Source organism: Crocodylus porosus, unplaced genomic scaffold (assembly GCF_001723895.1).
Source record: "Crocodylus porosus isolate Cpor-Errol unplaced genomic scaffold, CroPor_comp1, whole genome shotgun sequence".
Classification (NCBI taxonomy): Eukaryota; Metazoa; Chordata; order Crocodylia; family Crocodylidae; genus Crocodylus; species Crocodylus porosus.
This window is the reverse complement of record NW_017728886.1, coordinates 30,438,846-30,452,404: the sequence shown is the minus strand read 5'-3', so window position 1 is coordinate 30,452,404 and position 13,559 is coordinate 30,438,846. Positions and strand designations below refer to the sequence as shown.

Below are 13,559 nucleotides of genomic sequence, written 5' to 3'. Positions count from 1 at the left end.
ACTAATATACACACACACATATATATATATATGAAAGCCCTACTGAGGATTATTTGACAAAAATTATAGGAGAAGCTCATAATGGAATATAACTCACCATTGGTAAAAAGAGGTTCTGGTAATTTTCTGAAGAACGATTTTAGTAAACTGCTTATCACATTCAAATCCCTCCATTTCTATATATTCAGAAGAGAGACATGGACAAAACTTATGTTTTTAGAATAATAATCCAAACACTTTCCAGGAATTCTAAATGCGAATACTATAAGCAGTAACTTACATCATCATGAACATCAATGTCTGTCACTCCTTTGTTGAGCTCTTCTTGCATACTTGAGATAGCAGCATTATTTCCTGGAACTCTGTAAATGCCTGTATATTCAAGGCCTCTTTCTTCAACAAGCTTGCAGCAGACATCAACTATTAGCGGAATATACTGGGGGGTGCAGAAATATTGCTCGTTTCAAAACGTTATTTAGACAAATACAAAGCTAAAATATTTCAACCATGGAAATTATATATAATTTATATATGCATATTCTCATACTTTATTGTTTTGAGCTGGGGGGCAGTCATCAAGTCTAACGCCGAAGGTCCCAATAGATGATGGTTTCTTCTCAAATGTTTTCCTCATAATGCTTGGAATCCCTTTTCTCCATGTTCCTTTATCCCTCGGTGGGCTCGTCTCATCTTTTTTTTGTAATTTGAAGTAAGAAACAGATATAAAGATGCTAGTTATACAATCAAAAACTGCTCTTCTTGTAAGTAATAAAACCAACGAGCACAAACATGATAGTTTTAAAGCATGTCTATACAGCAGAGATACTGAATTTCCTGTTCTTTTTTCTTACCCTCATCTGTTGTTTTGGGTTCTATTATAAAAAAAGCAGCATCCCTTCCAGATTGTTCCTAAAGGTTCTGAACTATTACTCTTCACACCAAATCTTGTGTGTGTGGGGGGGAGACAGCTGAAGAGCACCTTAACATGGGGTAATGACTAAGATTTTTTTCAGGTTTTTTGGACATGCATACAGGCTTTGCCAGAGATTTAATTCCTAATTTTATTAAACGATCCCTTACTGGCACCACCTTTTATAACCTCCCTGTCAAACCAAGCCTTTGAAGTTGGGAAACAAAAAGGCCAAACACTTCATTTTTCAAACACTTCATTTCATGATTCAGTCCATTTTCACCACTCTTTCTGATCAAACTCCTTGCACAAAATCTGTAGAAAAAGTCCTGAAATCCAGGCAGCCTTTTAACTTCCTTTGAAGAGGTTTGAAAACGAAGCTAAGCTGATGCAAAGAGCAAGCTTTGTAAAACTTGCCTATAAGAAATGCAACATTATCTTATTTTGTTGCTGTTCATACTATAGACCGCTGGTTTCCAACCCTAGGTTGTGACCCAAATGAAGGTTGTGTGGGCTATGCCAATGGCGCCACACAGAAAAGAGGAGCCATGCTGCATGCAGTGAACTCCCCGACTCCTGCGCCACTGCCACCACACACTGCTACCAGCAGCAGGGTGTAGGAAAAAAAGGTTGGGAACCACTGCTCTAGACTGTTACAGAGAAAGAGCCAAGACCTATCTGAGAAAGACTGGAATAAAAACTGTCAATGGTCTGAGATGCTAAAGTACCAGTCATGCTAGAAACAAAGGAATTACTAGTTCAAAGAAACTAGTTAATGCTTGTTTGCACCTGTATACTTAATTGCATATGAAGAGCTGAACTAAAGCAACACTAATGCCTCATATGCAGCCTTTCATAGTGTTAGTTATTTTTAAAATCCGTAAAGGTACAAACCTTTGGCGAGGATCTTCCTTTCAGACTCTTCCTTGGGAGAATGTGGAGTTTGGGCCCTTAGCTCCGGTTTGCTTCCCAGAAGAGTCTGTCTAAAACTCAGACTCTGGCGTGGGGTTTTGGGAGATGGCTCCGTTTTGCTACTGGAAGAACTAAAATAAGAAGGTATTTGGATACGGAGAAGCTAAATACTAGGCAAATAATATTGCTGTCAGCATGTACATTACCTACCTCATCATTGTGCTATATTCTTTAATCCTCCGACTAATTAGGTCCCTACTAGTGACACCAATATCCTGTAAAATAAATGGAGATCTACTTTACAACCCTAATTTTGATAATATAAATTGCAAATGTTTATTTAGCATCTGTAAACAAATTATGAAGTTGATTACATGCAGCCAACACTGGGCAAACAAACTGATGGGAACCTACCACAAATACAGATTAGCACAGCTTATCTAAAGAAAATATATAATAGTGCCCATTGTGCTCAGTTCCTCTCAGCACTGACATGTTTTCAAGTCATAGTGAGCCACTACATTGAATACATTTCAATTTCCTCTTCACTCGTGCAGCTTAGCTGCACCTTTCTATCCCCTTTTCAATATTCCTGTTTCTTCATCAGCCTTAAATGTCTGGCAAACATTACCAAACAGGGTCCCAAACAATCCACCCAGAATCTCTCTGTCACCAGCCTGCTGCATATTATTATTGTCCCTGTCCTCCATGAGGTGGAGCTGAACCAGGCTGCCCTGCACCTCATTTGCATGTTATTTTTTGGAGGATCCCAAGACTTGTGAGAAGAACACATACTTCCAAGTATGAGTAGTGGGGTTAATTAGTACATGGCTCCTCTGGTGGTGGTGGCAGTGGGAAGTGTTATCTGGAGTAAACACATATATTGAGCACTGCTGAATTGTGGGATCACCATGACTTGAAAAGCTGTTGACTCTGCTGGGTCCAGCCCAATGAATTACAGGATAAATCATGAGCCTTTTGGCTTTGGACTAATATTATACATAGGTTGTACTATATATAAGTAGGTAACAAAAGTGTTGCTTAAAAGTGAGCTTATGTTATAGGGTAACAGTACTAAAATTTGCAGCAGTTTCAAGAAGCCAAAATGCATCAATTCTGGATGAATTAAGTTTACAGATTTCTCTAGTAAATTTGCCTGTATGTGTGTTTACTGCAAGGACAGTGTTTCCAAGTTGTGCCTCAGTTCTATGTGCTCCGGGAGAGCAGGATCTGACAAGGAGGACAAGGGGGATCAAGTGGCTGCAGGGGCCACTTGATCCCCCCCAGATTTACCTTCCTTGCTATAGCAGTGGGAAGGGGAGAAATTCAAAGCAAACATCCAATAATTGAATTCTAGGCCTGGAAAATTATAAGAAATTTATAACATTATCCATATATAGAATCTAATTGGGGGTGGGGGTGGGTGTCTTACATTCAGGATCATCTTATATTTGCGTAAACACAGTTTATGTCCTATTATCCCTAAAATAACTAATAGCAAATATAAATGGAGACTAAACAGCTCATAAAATTATACACCAGATATTTTATTACTACCTCAGTATTTAAGTTGCTGTTATCTTGTATTGCCTTAATCCATGCCAACATGTTATCTCTGTCTTCAGCCTGAAACAGATACTCGCAGTCTGATGTTGTGAGCCTGAATACATTTTTTCTCTTGGTTTCACTGTATGAAATGTCAATCAAACAAGCATTGATACTGATAGGCTGTTCTTCTTCAGATGGAGTTGTTTGGTCTTTTTTATCTTTGTACAAATAAAGTGAACAACCTCGAAGAACAACATACATCTGCTTCCATGGTCGAATGCTCCCACCAACTCGCTGAAAAAATATGAACCAGTTTATGTTTGCAAGTATAAACACAAGTTTCTATTAACCAGTTAAATTACATTCAGAACTTTCAGGAAATAAAGACTGGGATGACAAAGCAGCCAACCCCTAAGGAACAATATGCAAGGACTACCTAAAAATATCACACTGATGGCTTTGAACCCAAGGAATGGGAAAATACTGGTCAATAGTCTTTGGTATCAACATACATGTTCATGCACAATTTTGTAATGCAAATGTAACAAAAGGGTCAGAAATATTAAGATATGTTTACACAAGTTAAGCAAAGAATTCTAGCCAGGCTTTCAAGTTTTTGAAGCAATGATTTCCACCCACCCTCTGAACATTTTGGCCCCAAACTTCCAGCGGGTCTGTGAGATTTATCTGACTTCAGCAACACTGCAGAAACTTACCCCAGCAGTGTATGTAAGCCATAGCTTGTCTCATTACTAGCAATGGCAAAATCTAAATTCTGCTTATAAAGGAGTAAATTATTTGCACTAAACCAGTCCAGAAACTGGAATTTATTTATAATTACTCTGAATTCAAATAAATAGAGATTAAACCAGCTAAAATACTGATATACAAAGAAAAGTTTTAACTAAACAGGTCTCCTTTAGATCACAATGAACAGGTCTAAAGCAGTCACTCCATTACCTATTTTACTGCAGACAAAAAAGCTGCAAAGGAACACGCCTTTCCCATAGCTTAAACACACATGCACACACCCAGCCACCCACCCACCATCCCCTGCAACCGCCTTTGAATATGTTAAACAGCATAGTACCTTTCCCTTGTCTGTGACAAGCTGTCGAAAATAGAGCCATCCTCCCTTAGAGGCATCACAAAAAACCTCTGAAGAAGAGCCTTTTCTGGATCCAGAATCTTCTGAAGACTTTTGGCTGTCTGGGGCCTATGTAAAGTTGGAGTAACATCACTTGAGTGCTCCTCTACATACATTTTTCTACATAAGTAAACATTCACACTGCTTTCCCTCTCAATTGTATAGCTTGCACTTCATCCGTGTGTGACGGGTTCCACAGAGTATGCCCCAAGGTAATGTCTATCAGGCTCTGAACTGATGAATAGTGAAATCACATGCTGCTGTCTGGGCAACGTAACACATTATGTCCCTCCACCTTATATTTTTATTTGTGAGTAAGCTTTTGCCTTGGAATACATAAGGTTCTGCAGACAATAGAACAAAACCTTAGTTCAAAGACTGAATTCAAAGCTAAGGGCATTTTTAAGTGGTTGTAAAACTGGCACATAACAGTCCAATTTTACTGACCTAAAACTGAATGCCTGATCAGAAAGATGCATCTGGCATCAAATATCAAGTCAGAATGATATGATCCCCTTTATGTACTCACCTTGATCCCTTTTAGACTAGATACAACCTTAATAGATCTGTTGGGGGGGAAACAAACATAATAAACATGTTGTATACTTTTCTTAAAACAAAAAAAAAATACATGTACACACAAACATGGATTTGTTCAGGACTTACAATTTTCTTTCTTCTCTGTAATCATCCAATCCTTCGTCATAAGACTTGGATCTCTCAGTTTTCGGAGCAGGTTGGCCATCTAGCGTGCTAGGCCTGATAGATTCTGTGATTTAATCAAAATGATCAAATATTAATCAGGCTAAATCACACTTTGTGTTTTGGCTAATTGAAGCAGAACAGGATTATAATTGCCAGACCTATCTCCGTGGCAAAAAATTTTAAGAAAATATGTTTACTTAAAAACAAAAACTTACCATGGTCATGTGAGAGCTGACGTCGAATTAAAGGAACTGAAGATGTAGGACTGGGAGGAACTGTTGTTATAGGAGGTGCTTCAGAAGCAGATGCAGAAATAACAGCAGAAGCAGGAATGTGTGCAATATCATGGTCAATGCTAGGGCTAGTCGGCTCATCTACAAGGTAATAGGCAATAAATTAGGCATGTTAAATGCACTAATAAAAAGCTTGGACAAAACAGCATGCTGGACTTGTCTGTTCACTGGAAGACCACAGATTACTATCACAAGCATCCAGTCTGTGAGACATCAAGATTCCAATTAATGTACACTGTTAAAAAGGCAGATTTCATTAATGGAAAGTGTTGTAATTTTTTTAAGGACAGACTAACATTTAACTGCACTTCCAGGATAAAAGTAAAGAATGCCAGAACTGATTATAAATAGGTTAAGTAGAATCAATAAAACCAGAAATGGATGTTTGCTTTTTCAAATCTTGTCCATGATTAAATACTATGTTGATGATTAGTGTACATTTATAAACTTCTTACATACGTGAAACTGAACTCAAGAGAAATGCAATAGAGGTACTATTCTCCACATTAAAAACTGTACATGCAAACCCCAAGAAATTGGTTAAACCAGTTTTCAAAAAAAGCAGACAAAAATATTTGAAACAGTAATACTTAAAAAGACATCCAAACCCCCATTAAAAAAAATAATTAAGCTATTCTTTACACCTGAAAAGCTGCTATGGCTACCTACCAATGACCTCTTCCACTAGTTGCTCATACAAACGATTGCAGGCTGTACACGTCCAACACCTCACACTCTCAACAGCTACAAGGGTCATTATGAAATATTCCAGAAAGTTTTAAGCATTCCCAAAGTTTCTGAGATGTGTCTCACAAAATGCAAAGTTTGAAAAATCTTCCACAATTTTTCTAGAGACAACTTACAAACTTCTTCAAAGATGTACTGGAAATATTAGGAAAATACTTCTATTCCAGTACTAAAGGTAGAGAAGAAAGATGGAGAGAAGATCATGAGCATGCTGCTGAACTGTACTGTATCATTAATATGTATGTATTCTAGGTGCTGTGAATTTTAATATGCAGAGCTTCTGAAAAGCCTATTGAAATCAGTAAGCATTCACAAACAGAGGTTTATTCTTTGCTTTGTGTGAACACAACTGCATGTACTACATTGTGCTTTTCAAACAGTCACTAACATTTCTGTTAAAAACAGTTGGAGCTCGTACCATCAATTTTTGGTAAAGCTTATATTTTTAAAACAAAAGTAGTCATTGAAATCATGACAGGTTTAGTAACTTTAAATTTGTGATCTGTCACCAAAGGTAGGCGAGTCAAAAACTGGGGGAAAACACTCTTGCATAGAAAGACAGTGGTGTCCAGTATAAACAGCTGATCTCTGTTATTCAAATACTTGGGGGGGGGGGGAAGGACACGACACCACACATCAGAACTTGCCAATGCAACCTAAAACTCCGGCAATGAAACACAGTTAAAAGAAAAGCACAGTTTTCTTAAAAGCTAAAATATTTATCTAAGGAATTTCAAAGTTCTACTTGTTCCACAGAAGCTATTAGAGAGAGGAATAAATAATTTCAATATTATATCTTGCAGATGGGAAAAACCCAGTAATTATATTTTCCATTTTCAGAGTGATGCTAACACCTCATGGTCCCATTTTCTCCCCTCCCCCTCTCCTCCACTGCTCTTTGATCATCCTTTCCAAGAGCAAAATCTATACCAATCCAAAAGCAGACCCTACATTTGGACTAATGCAACCACACACTCAAATGAAAAATTCCAACATTTTCATTAACTGATTGTTAAAAACAATTGAAAATATTAATTTTATAGCTGTTTTGAAGTCACAGACTTCACAGGAATGTTTATAATTCCTACTCTACTTCTAGGCAAAAGGAAGGAAGAGAGAACAAGAAGGAAAGTACAGTGCCGAACACAATGGCCCCTGATTGGTATTTCTTGATGCCATCACACATCTCAATATATATATAGATGCCTCTTACACTGGGCAGGGGCGGGGAGGGAGGAGGAAGAGGCTTGTATATTAGCTCCCCTTTGTTGTGATGGTGCTTTAACACTTTTTAGTTGAGTTTTGCAGGATGGGAAATGCATGAAAAAAAAAGAGAGAAACAATAACATTTTACAGATTACGAGCAATCTTGTAATGTGCTCAAAATCCTCAGAAAATTATGTACTACCATACCCTGTAAATTGAGAGTAACAGGAGCTGCAAAACAACAGAAAGAAAAGAAATGGATCAAGATCATGGTGTGTATTGTGACTTTTGGTGGTAAAGGACACAGCTACAGTATAACTGCCTTGAAAAGAATCACAAAAATGGATAGAACTTTTCTATACAGGGGACAGCCCATTCTCTATTAAAGAAATTGGAAAGGCTACTGATGTCTTCAATATTGCCGCATCAGGATCTGAAAAAAATGTCCACCTTAAGGACAGGAGAAAATATTTATTCTTCTTGCAGAAATTATCATATCTCATTCAAATATGAGGGAGGGCATGTTGAAGATTTTAACGTAAAAAATGAATTTCATTTTTAAATGTATAGAAAACAGGAAAGAGTGCTATGTGAACTGTTTCTCTCCTTATAAAAAATATGTAGATGCGTCACATTTATTACAAACATCTAATCAAAATTTCCTTCCGATTTGTAGTCTAAAGCTAAAAATGCCAGCACTTACTCAGGTAAAGTCTGTATTGTCCACTGATTTTTTTCTTTAAGATGCACATATAAATGAACTCTTTATTTTTAGATATGCACAGTATTTAGGAAACCTCACTTGTGACAAACTGTAAGGCTCTAATTACTTTAGGGGGTCAGACTAGATGATCTGTTCAGGTCCTTTCTGACCCTAGAAACTATGAAACTTTATCATTTTTTGAAGTTTGCCCCCAAGGCAAGTATTTTTAGAGCCAATCGCTATCAAAGTCTTCCTGTTGTTATGAAGCTGTTAGGTAATAATCTGTTTTCTCCCTGACTTCTGCCATTTTTGTTTTAAACTACGTTAAGCAACAATCTAGCTTATTGCTTTAAAACAAGCTTGATTTAACCCCTCACACACTAATTTAGATTAAAAGAATGTACAGTAGAAAAGAAGTTTCATACATAAGTCATTATCGATAGTCTGGTTGCTGCTAATGATTTATAGATTTGCATTGCTGCTGAAGGATTACCAAGCTGGGGACAAAAAGAACAATATGCCCAAAAGATTTTTTTTTTTTAAATAATTGATAAAGTTGAGTGTTTTTCTACTTGCTTGTTTATAAGAACATTTTTTTTAAGACTTGAAATCATCACCACCATGAAACATATTCTTCTGTCCTCCCCTTCAAATTACTCACTAAAAAGATCATATCTGGAACTTGAGTCACCGTGGGTCACAACCCCAAATGGGGTCATAACCTCAGCAGATGGGGTCACAATAAACAGAGATCTGGTTTTTCCAGAGTGAGAAAAATGCAGTTAAATGTGGGATTCCCTTTGTAGGCTGGCAGACTTCCAGCCTGCAAGGGGCTGCTTGGGAGTAGGGGAGGGCGATCAGAGGCACAGGGTGCCATATGCACATGCATGCATACATGCATGTGTAAGCCAAGCAGCAATGAGAGGAGAGTAGCTCCTGCAGCTCCCTCCAGGTAAGTCTATGGAGGTGGAGGAGGGGGCACAGGTGATACATTGGGAGAGTGGGGGAGGAGCACAGGCAACGTAGGGGAGGAGCACAGGCAACACAGTGGAGAGTGGGGGGGGAAGGCAGTCTAGGGACATGTGGGCTGGGGGAGGGCTGCCCCCCAAGATTTCTGCACCTACAGCAGGGTTAAACCAGCGCTAGGCAGGAGCCACCTCTGTGGCCCAGCAGGCACCTGGTGCAGAAGGGAGCACTGCACACCATGGCCAAGGTGAGGCATGGCAGCAGCAGCAGCAGGAGTTGTGCCCTCCACTGCCACTAGGTGGGAAGGGGGCATATCCTGGCAAATATGGTGGCATGGTGCTCCCTCTCATGATAGGCACTGCCCACTCCACCATGGAGCCTGAGGGGAGGGCAGCAGGGTGGGGAGCTCTGAGCCTGCAGCCCACACCCCCTCCCCCCCAACATGAGCAGTGCTCCAGCCATGTTGCCCATAGGGGAGTTGGGCTCCATGCTCTGTTCTGGCTGCAGCAGCTGCTACCTCCCACAGACAGGAGCTGGGGGAGGGCAGGGCAGGGGGCTGCAGGTTGGTAGTGAGGGGCCATGCTGAGGAAAAGTTTGGGAAGCAGTGACTTAGGATGTGGGCAAGCCTTCCAATGACCTGGTAAAAGGTAAGCAGTTCAGTTTCAGTGGTGGGAAACTGCACCAAGAGAATTTTGTATGAGCGCTGTTTGCCCGGCTACCTGCTCTGCAAGCAGACAGACTGCATTGCTGACGGCCTAGGAAGTACCAGAGCACACATCTTAGGAGGCTCTGAGAGTCTGCCTGGAGACAGGTGACAGCACTGTAGGACACAGGTCAGGGCTGACTGGCTGGCCCACATCTCTCTTCCCCAAAATACCTCCTTCCTGTTTCCCTCCCAGCTGTCAGGCATTCAGACAGCCGACCCCAAGCAGGTATACTGTCTTTCCAAAATGATCAGTTTCCCATCCAGCCCCCAATTGATCCTTAGCCCTGGGTACTGCTGATGGACCCAGTTCCACCATAGGTCAGTCAGTCTGCCTGGGGTCAGATTCTGCTGGGTTGGGGTCATGTGCCTGGCCTGGGGAAGAGCTGGGAAGCATTACCACCTGTTCCCCACTCCTCCTAGACTAGTCCTAGGGAAGAGTGGAGCAGCAGGACAAAACTCCTGCTTGCTCCTTACAACAATGACTCTGATCTGGGATCTCAGTTTCTGGCCCCAGGCTTTAAATGCCACCCCTAACATCCAGCTGAGCAGCAGGGGAAGCATTATAATCCTAGGAGCTAGTGTGGGGGTTGTCAAGTCTACAGCCCAGGGGCAGGGCTTTACAGAGAGGAGTCTGCTCTTTGACTCAACTGGAGGACCTGAGTCCAGCTGTCACAGGATGGGGGCCAAGGGGAAGAACAGCAATGCAGACTGGGATGCCAGAGGTCAGCTGTGGAGCTTCTATTGCTTAGGTAAGTGCACAAGCTTACAAGTTAAACCAGGGGCTGGCGAAGTCCAGCCTATGGCAGACTCAAAAGCCCCTGCCCATGTCTCCGTGGCCAGTAACCATGGATACCTCAGAAGCAGTGAAGTCATGACAGCATGGGGCCAGGGTTTCCATGGAGACTGGCCCCAGTAGTGCTAGCAGGGCAGGCAGCTAGGTAAGGAGTTGCTCCAGGGCTAGGGGCTGGGATTATACCATGGTGACAGGACAGGCCAGAGCTGGGGCAGAGCTATGACCCCACTGCCGACACGCCCCAGGCAAGGGCATGCAGGCAGTGGATCGCAGATCTGCCTCTGCTCTGGCCTGTGTTGTCACTGCAGTAGAATCCCAATCCTAGCTCTGGAGCTGCTCCCTACCCAGCTGTGTGCCCTGCCAGTGCTGCTAGGACCAGTCTCCATTGAAACCCTGGCCCCCTGCTGTCATGGCTCCACCGCTCCTAGGGCCTCTATGGAAACCTGCAGCAGCAACATGGATAAGAGCTGTTGAGAAGTGGAGTCCAGCCACCAGCCAGATCTGCCATTTTGCCCATGCTGAGTTAAACCCATCTAACCCTATTATACTAGACTTAAACCTTGTGGGACAAGGTATAACTTTCAACTGGGTGCACCATTGACAGAAATGTAACACTTGTCCGCTCTCTCTGCTATCTGGAAACCTGGCCAGGAGTAGAGGGAGGCAGTCAGGCTAACTACTGATGCCCTCTTGGATTAGGTATCCATTATAGGTACTCATTCCCAGGGAATCAAGGTGCCAGATGAATCAGAATTGGAAACAGATACAAGGGAAGATTTCCCCTACAGAAGCTGGAGAAAAAGGGTGTGGCTCCTAATGTCCAGAACAGAGGGGAGACAACTCCTCTCCTCAGGCTCTTAATTTCCCCGAGGTCAAATAGTAGTCTATGCAACAGTACATACCACTTGTGATAGCGTCCTTCCACAAGGTGGAAGTAACAAGGGAGGGATAATGAACTGCCCTGTGCAAGGTACTGTCAGTAGTTCACATAAGAGTTAAAGTTGTGAACCACCTGAAACAGTACCCTTTGTGTGTTGCCTTTCTTCTCAAACAACCAGGATAACTGCCTTCCATGTTTGCTATCAGGTTTAGTGGTGAACAGCTCTCTGCATAGCCTCTGGAAGCATGCACACCAATAACAATACAACGGAAGCGCTGTGAAATGTCCAAAGCAAATAAAATGGAGCAAAAAAGTCTCTTCCCTCCTGCAGTTATAACAACAGAAATGGGATTTCCAACTGACAGTATATCTTTCTTGAGCACCTAAAATTAACAGGTCGTCACTACCGGAAGCACTGATTATAATTTGTTTTAATCCCTTGCTTAGGAAGGTAAAAAAGGATACGACTAAAATCTGTTCCTCGTCACTATCTGTCAAGTGACATAACTGGCAGATTAATGTAAAATGAAAGCTAGCCTGCCATGATATGACAAAGTATCAGGTGAAAAGAAACATGTACTTGTTAAACATGACTCAACAAGAAACACAATAAGTACATTTGATTTTTAAAATATGTGCACTCAAGCCTTGAAGTGTAAAGGAAGCATGCCCCACTTAAAATCCTGTAATATATATGGTTAATATAATTTAAACAATATTTTCATAATTTTCAAAGGCCAGAACAATTACACATTTCCAAATTCAATAAACTGACTCATTAGATGACTAGTCCTCTTGACTATTTGCATTACAGTAATGTCTAGAAGTTCAACTGAGATCAGGGATTTTTCATGCTCTGTACTGTACATATACAAAATGAGCAACAGTGCTTCCAAAAAGGCATTCACCCCAGGTTAACTTTACAAGCCAAGGAGTCTCATTACTTTCCTTGGACTAGACTAGAGGTGCTCAACCCCTGGCTTAAGGGCCATATCCAGCCCATGAAACTCTGTCATCTAGCCTCTTGGGCCTCCTACTGGTCAGAAATTTGGCAGGGGCTAGTGGCAGCAGCAATTGCTGCTCCCCTGCTGCCAAATTTCTGAAGCCATGGCGAGCTCTGTGGTCTGGATAACATGGTCCTGGACACTGTATCAGGCACAGGACACAGTGGAGGCAGCAGGGCCTGATCCTAGCGAGTGGGACTAGACTGAGACAGTGTAGGGCCTGACCCCAGCATGCTGGGTGCGCAAAGGCAGTGTGGGGCCTGATCCTGATGCAACAGACGGGGCAGAGGCACTGCAGCCCAATCCCAGCATGCTGGACTGAGCAGAATTGGCATAGGCCTGATTGGGACACACGGGGCGCAATCTAGCAGTGAACCAATCCCACGCCATTCATCCAGCCCACAGATCATCACTGAACTACAAATCAAACATGCAAGGCTGGTGCCAAAACAGATGAGATGAAGGAAATATCCCTACATTATAGCTAGGGAACTGATGTAGAAAGATTAAGTAACTTCCCCATGACTAGGCTGGGAACTAAACCCAAGACTCTATAACCTACTCAAATATTGCAAAATTGGGCAACCTCTGTGAAATCCATTGGAACACACACACACACACACACACACACACACACACACACACACACACACACACACACCCCCCCTTACTCAAAATAAAATGCTGGCTCCCTAGTGGAAGCCAGCAGTCCTCTAGCACAGTCTGACTGCCACTCCACACTTCGCTGTTGATTAGATGAGAGGGCTGCCTGTTGTGCAGCCCACCCCCCTCCACAAACCACTAGTGAGGGGCAGGACCACATGACAGACAGCCCTTTCAGCTCTCAGGGGGCAGAGGCTGTGTGATGGACAGCCCTCTCCACCAATCAGTGCCAGGGGGTGGGGCCACTGAACCCTTGGCCAGAGGTGTGGAGAAGCCATATGAGCCCACAAAAATGGCAACCAGCTATAAAACCTGCCCTGCCGCCTCCTCAAGTTAGGTAGACCCCTATTTATAAGACTTTGAAACTCATTTCCTT

The 13,559-nt window shown here is 42.0% G+C and overlaps 1 protein-coding gene across 1 annotated transcript in view; it reads right to left on the bottom strand.

The window, feature by feature from the left end:
* Positions 1-13,559, bottom strand: part of ARHGAP21 (Rho GTPase activating protein 21) — a 93,023-nt gene that overhangs the window by 13,209 nt on the left and 66,255 nt on the right. Inside the window, exons 9-18 of the mRNA XM_019529473.1 lie at positions 5,438-5,596; positions 5,184-5,286; positions 5,047-5,083; positions 4,461-4,586; positions 3,380-3,664; positions 2,033-2,097; positions 1,805-1,953; positions 548-690; positions 281-436; positions 98-176 (exon numbers count right to left, since the gene is read on the bottom strand). Of these exons, the coding sequence (XP_019385018.1) occupies positions 98-176; positions 281-436; positions 548-690; positions 1,805-1,953; positions 2,033-2,097; positions 3,380-3,664; positions 4,461-4,586; positions 5,047-5,083; positions 5,184-5,286; positions 5,438-5,596 (1,302 nt within the window). The remainder of the gene's footprint in view (positions 1-97; positions 177-280; positions 437-547; positions 691-1,804; positions 1,954-2,032; positions 2,098-3,379; positions 3,665-4,460; positions 4,587-5,046; positions 5,084-5,183; positions 5,287-5,437; positions 5,597-13,559) is intronic.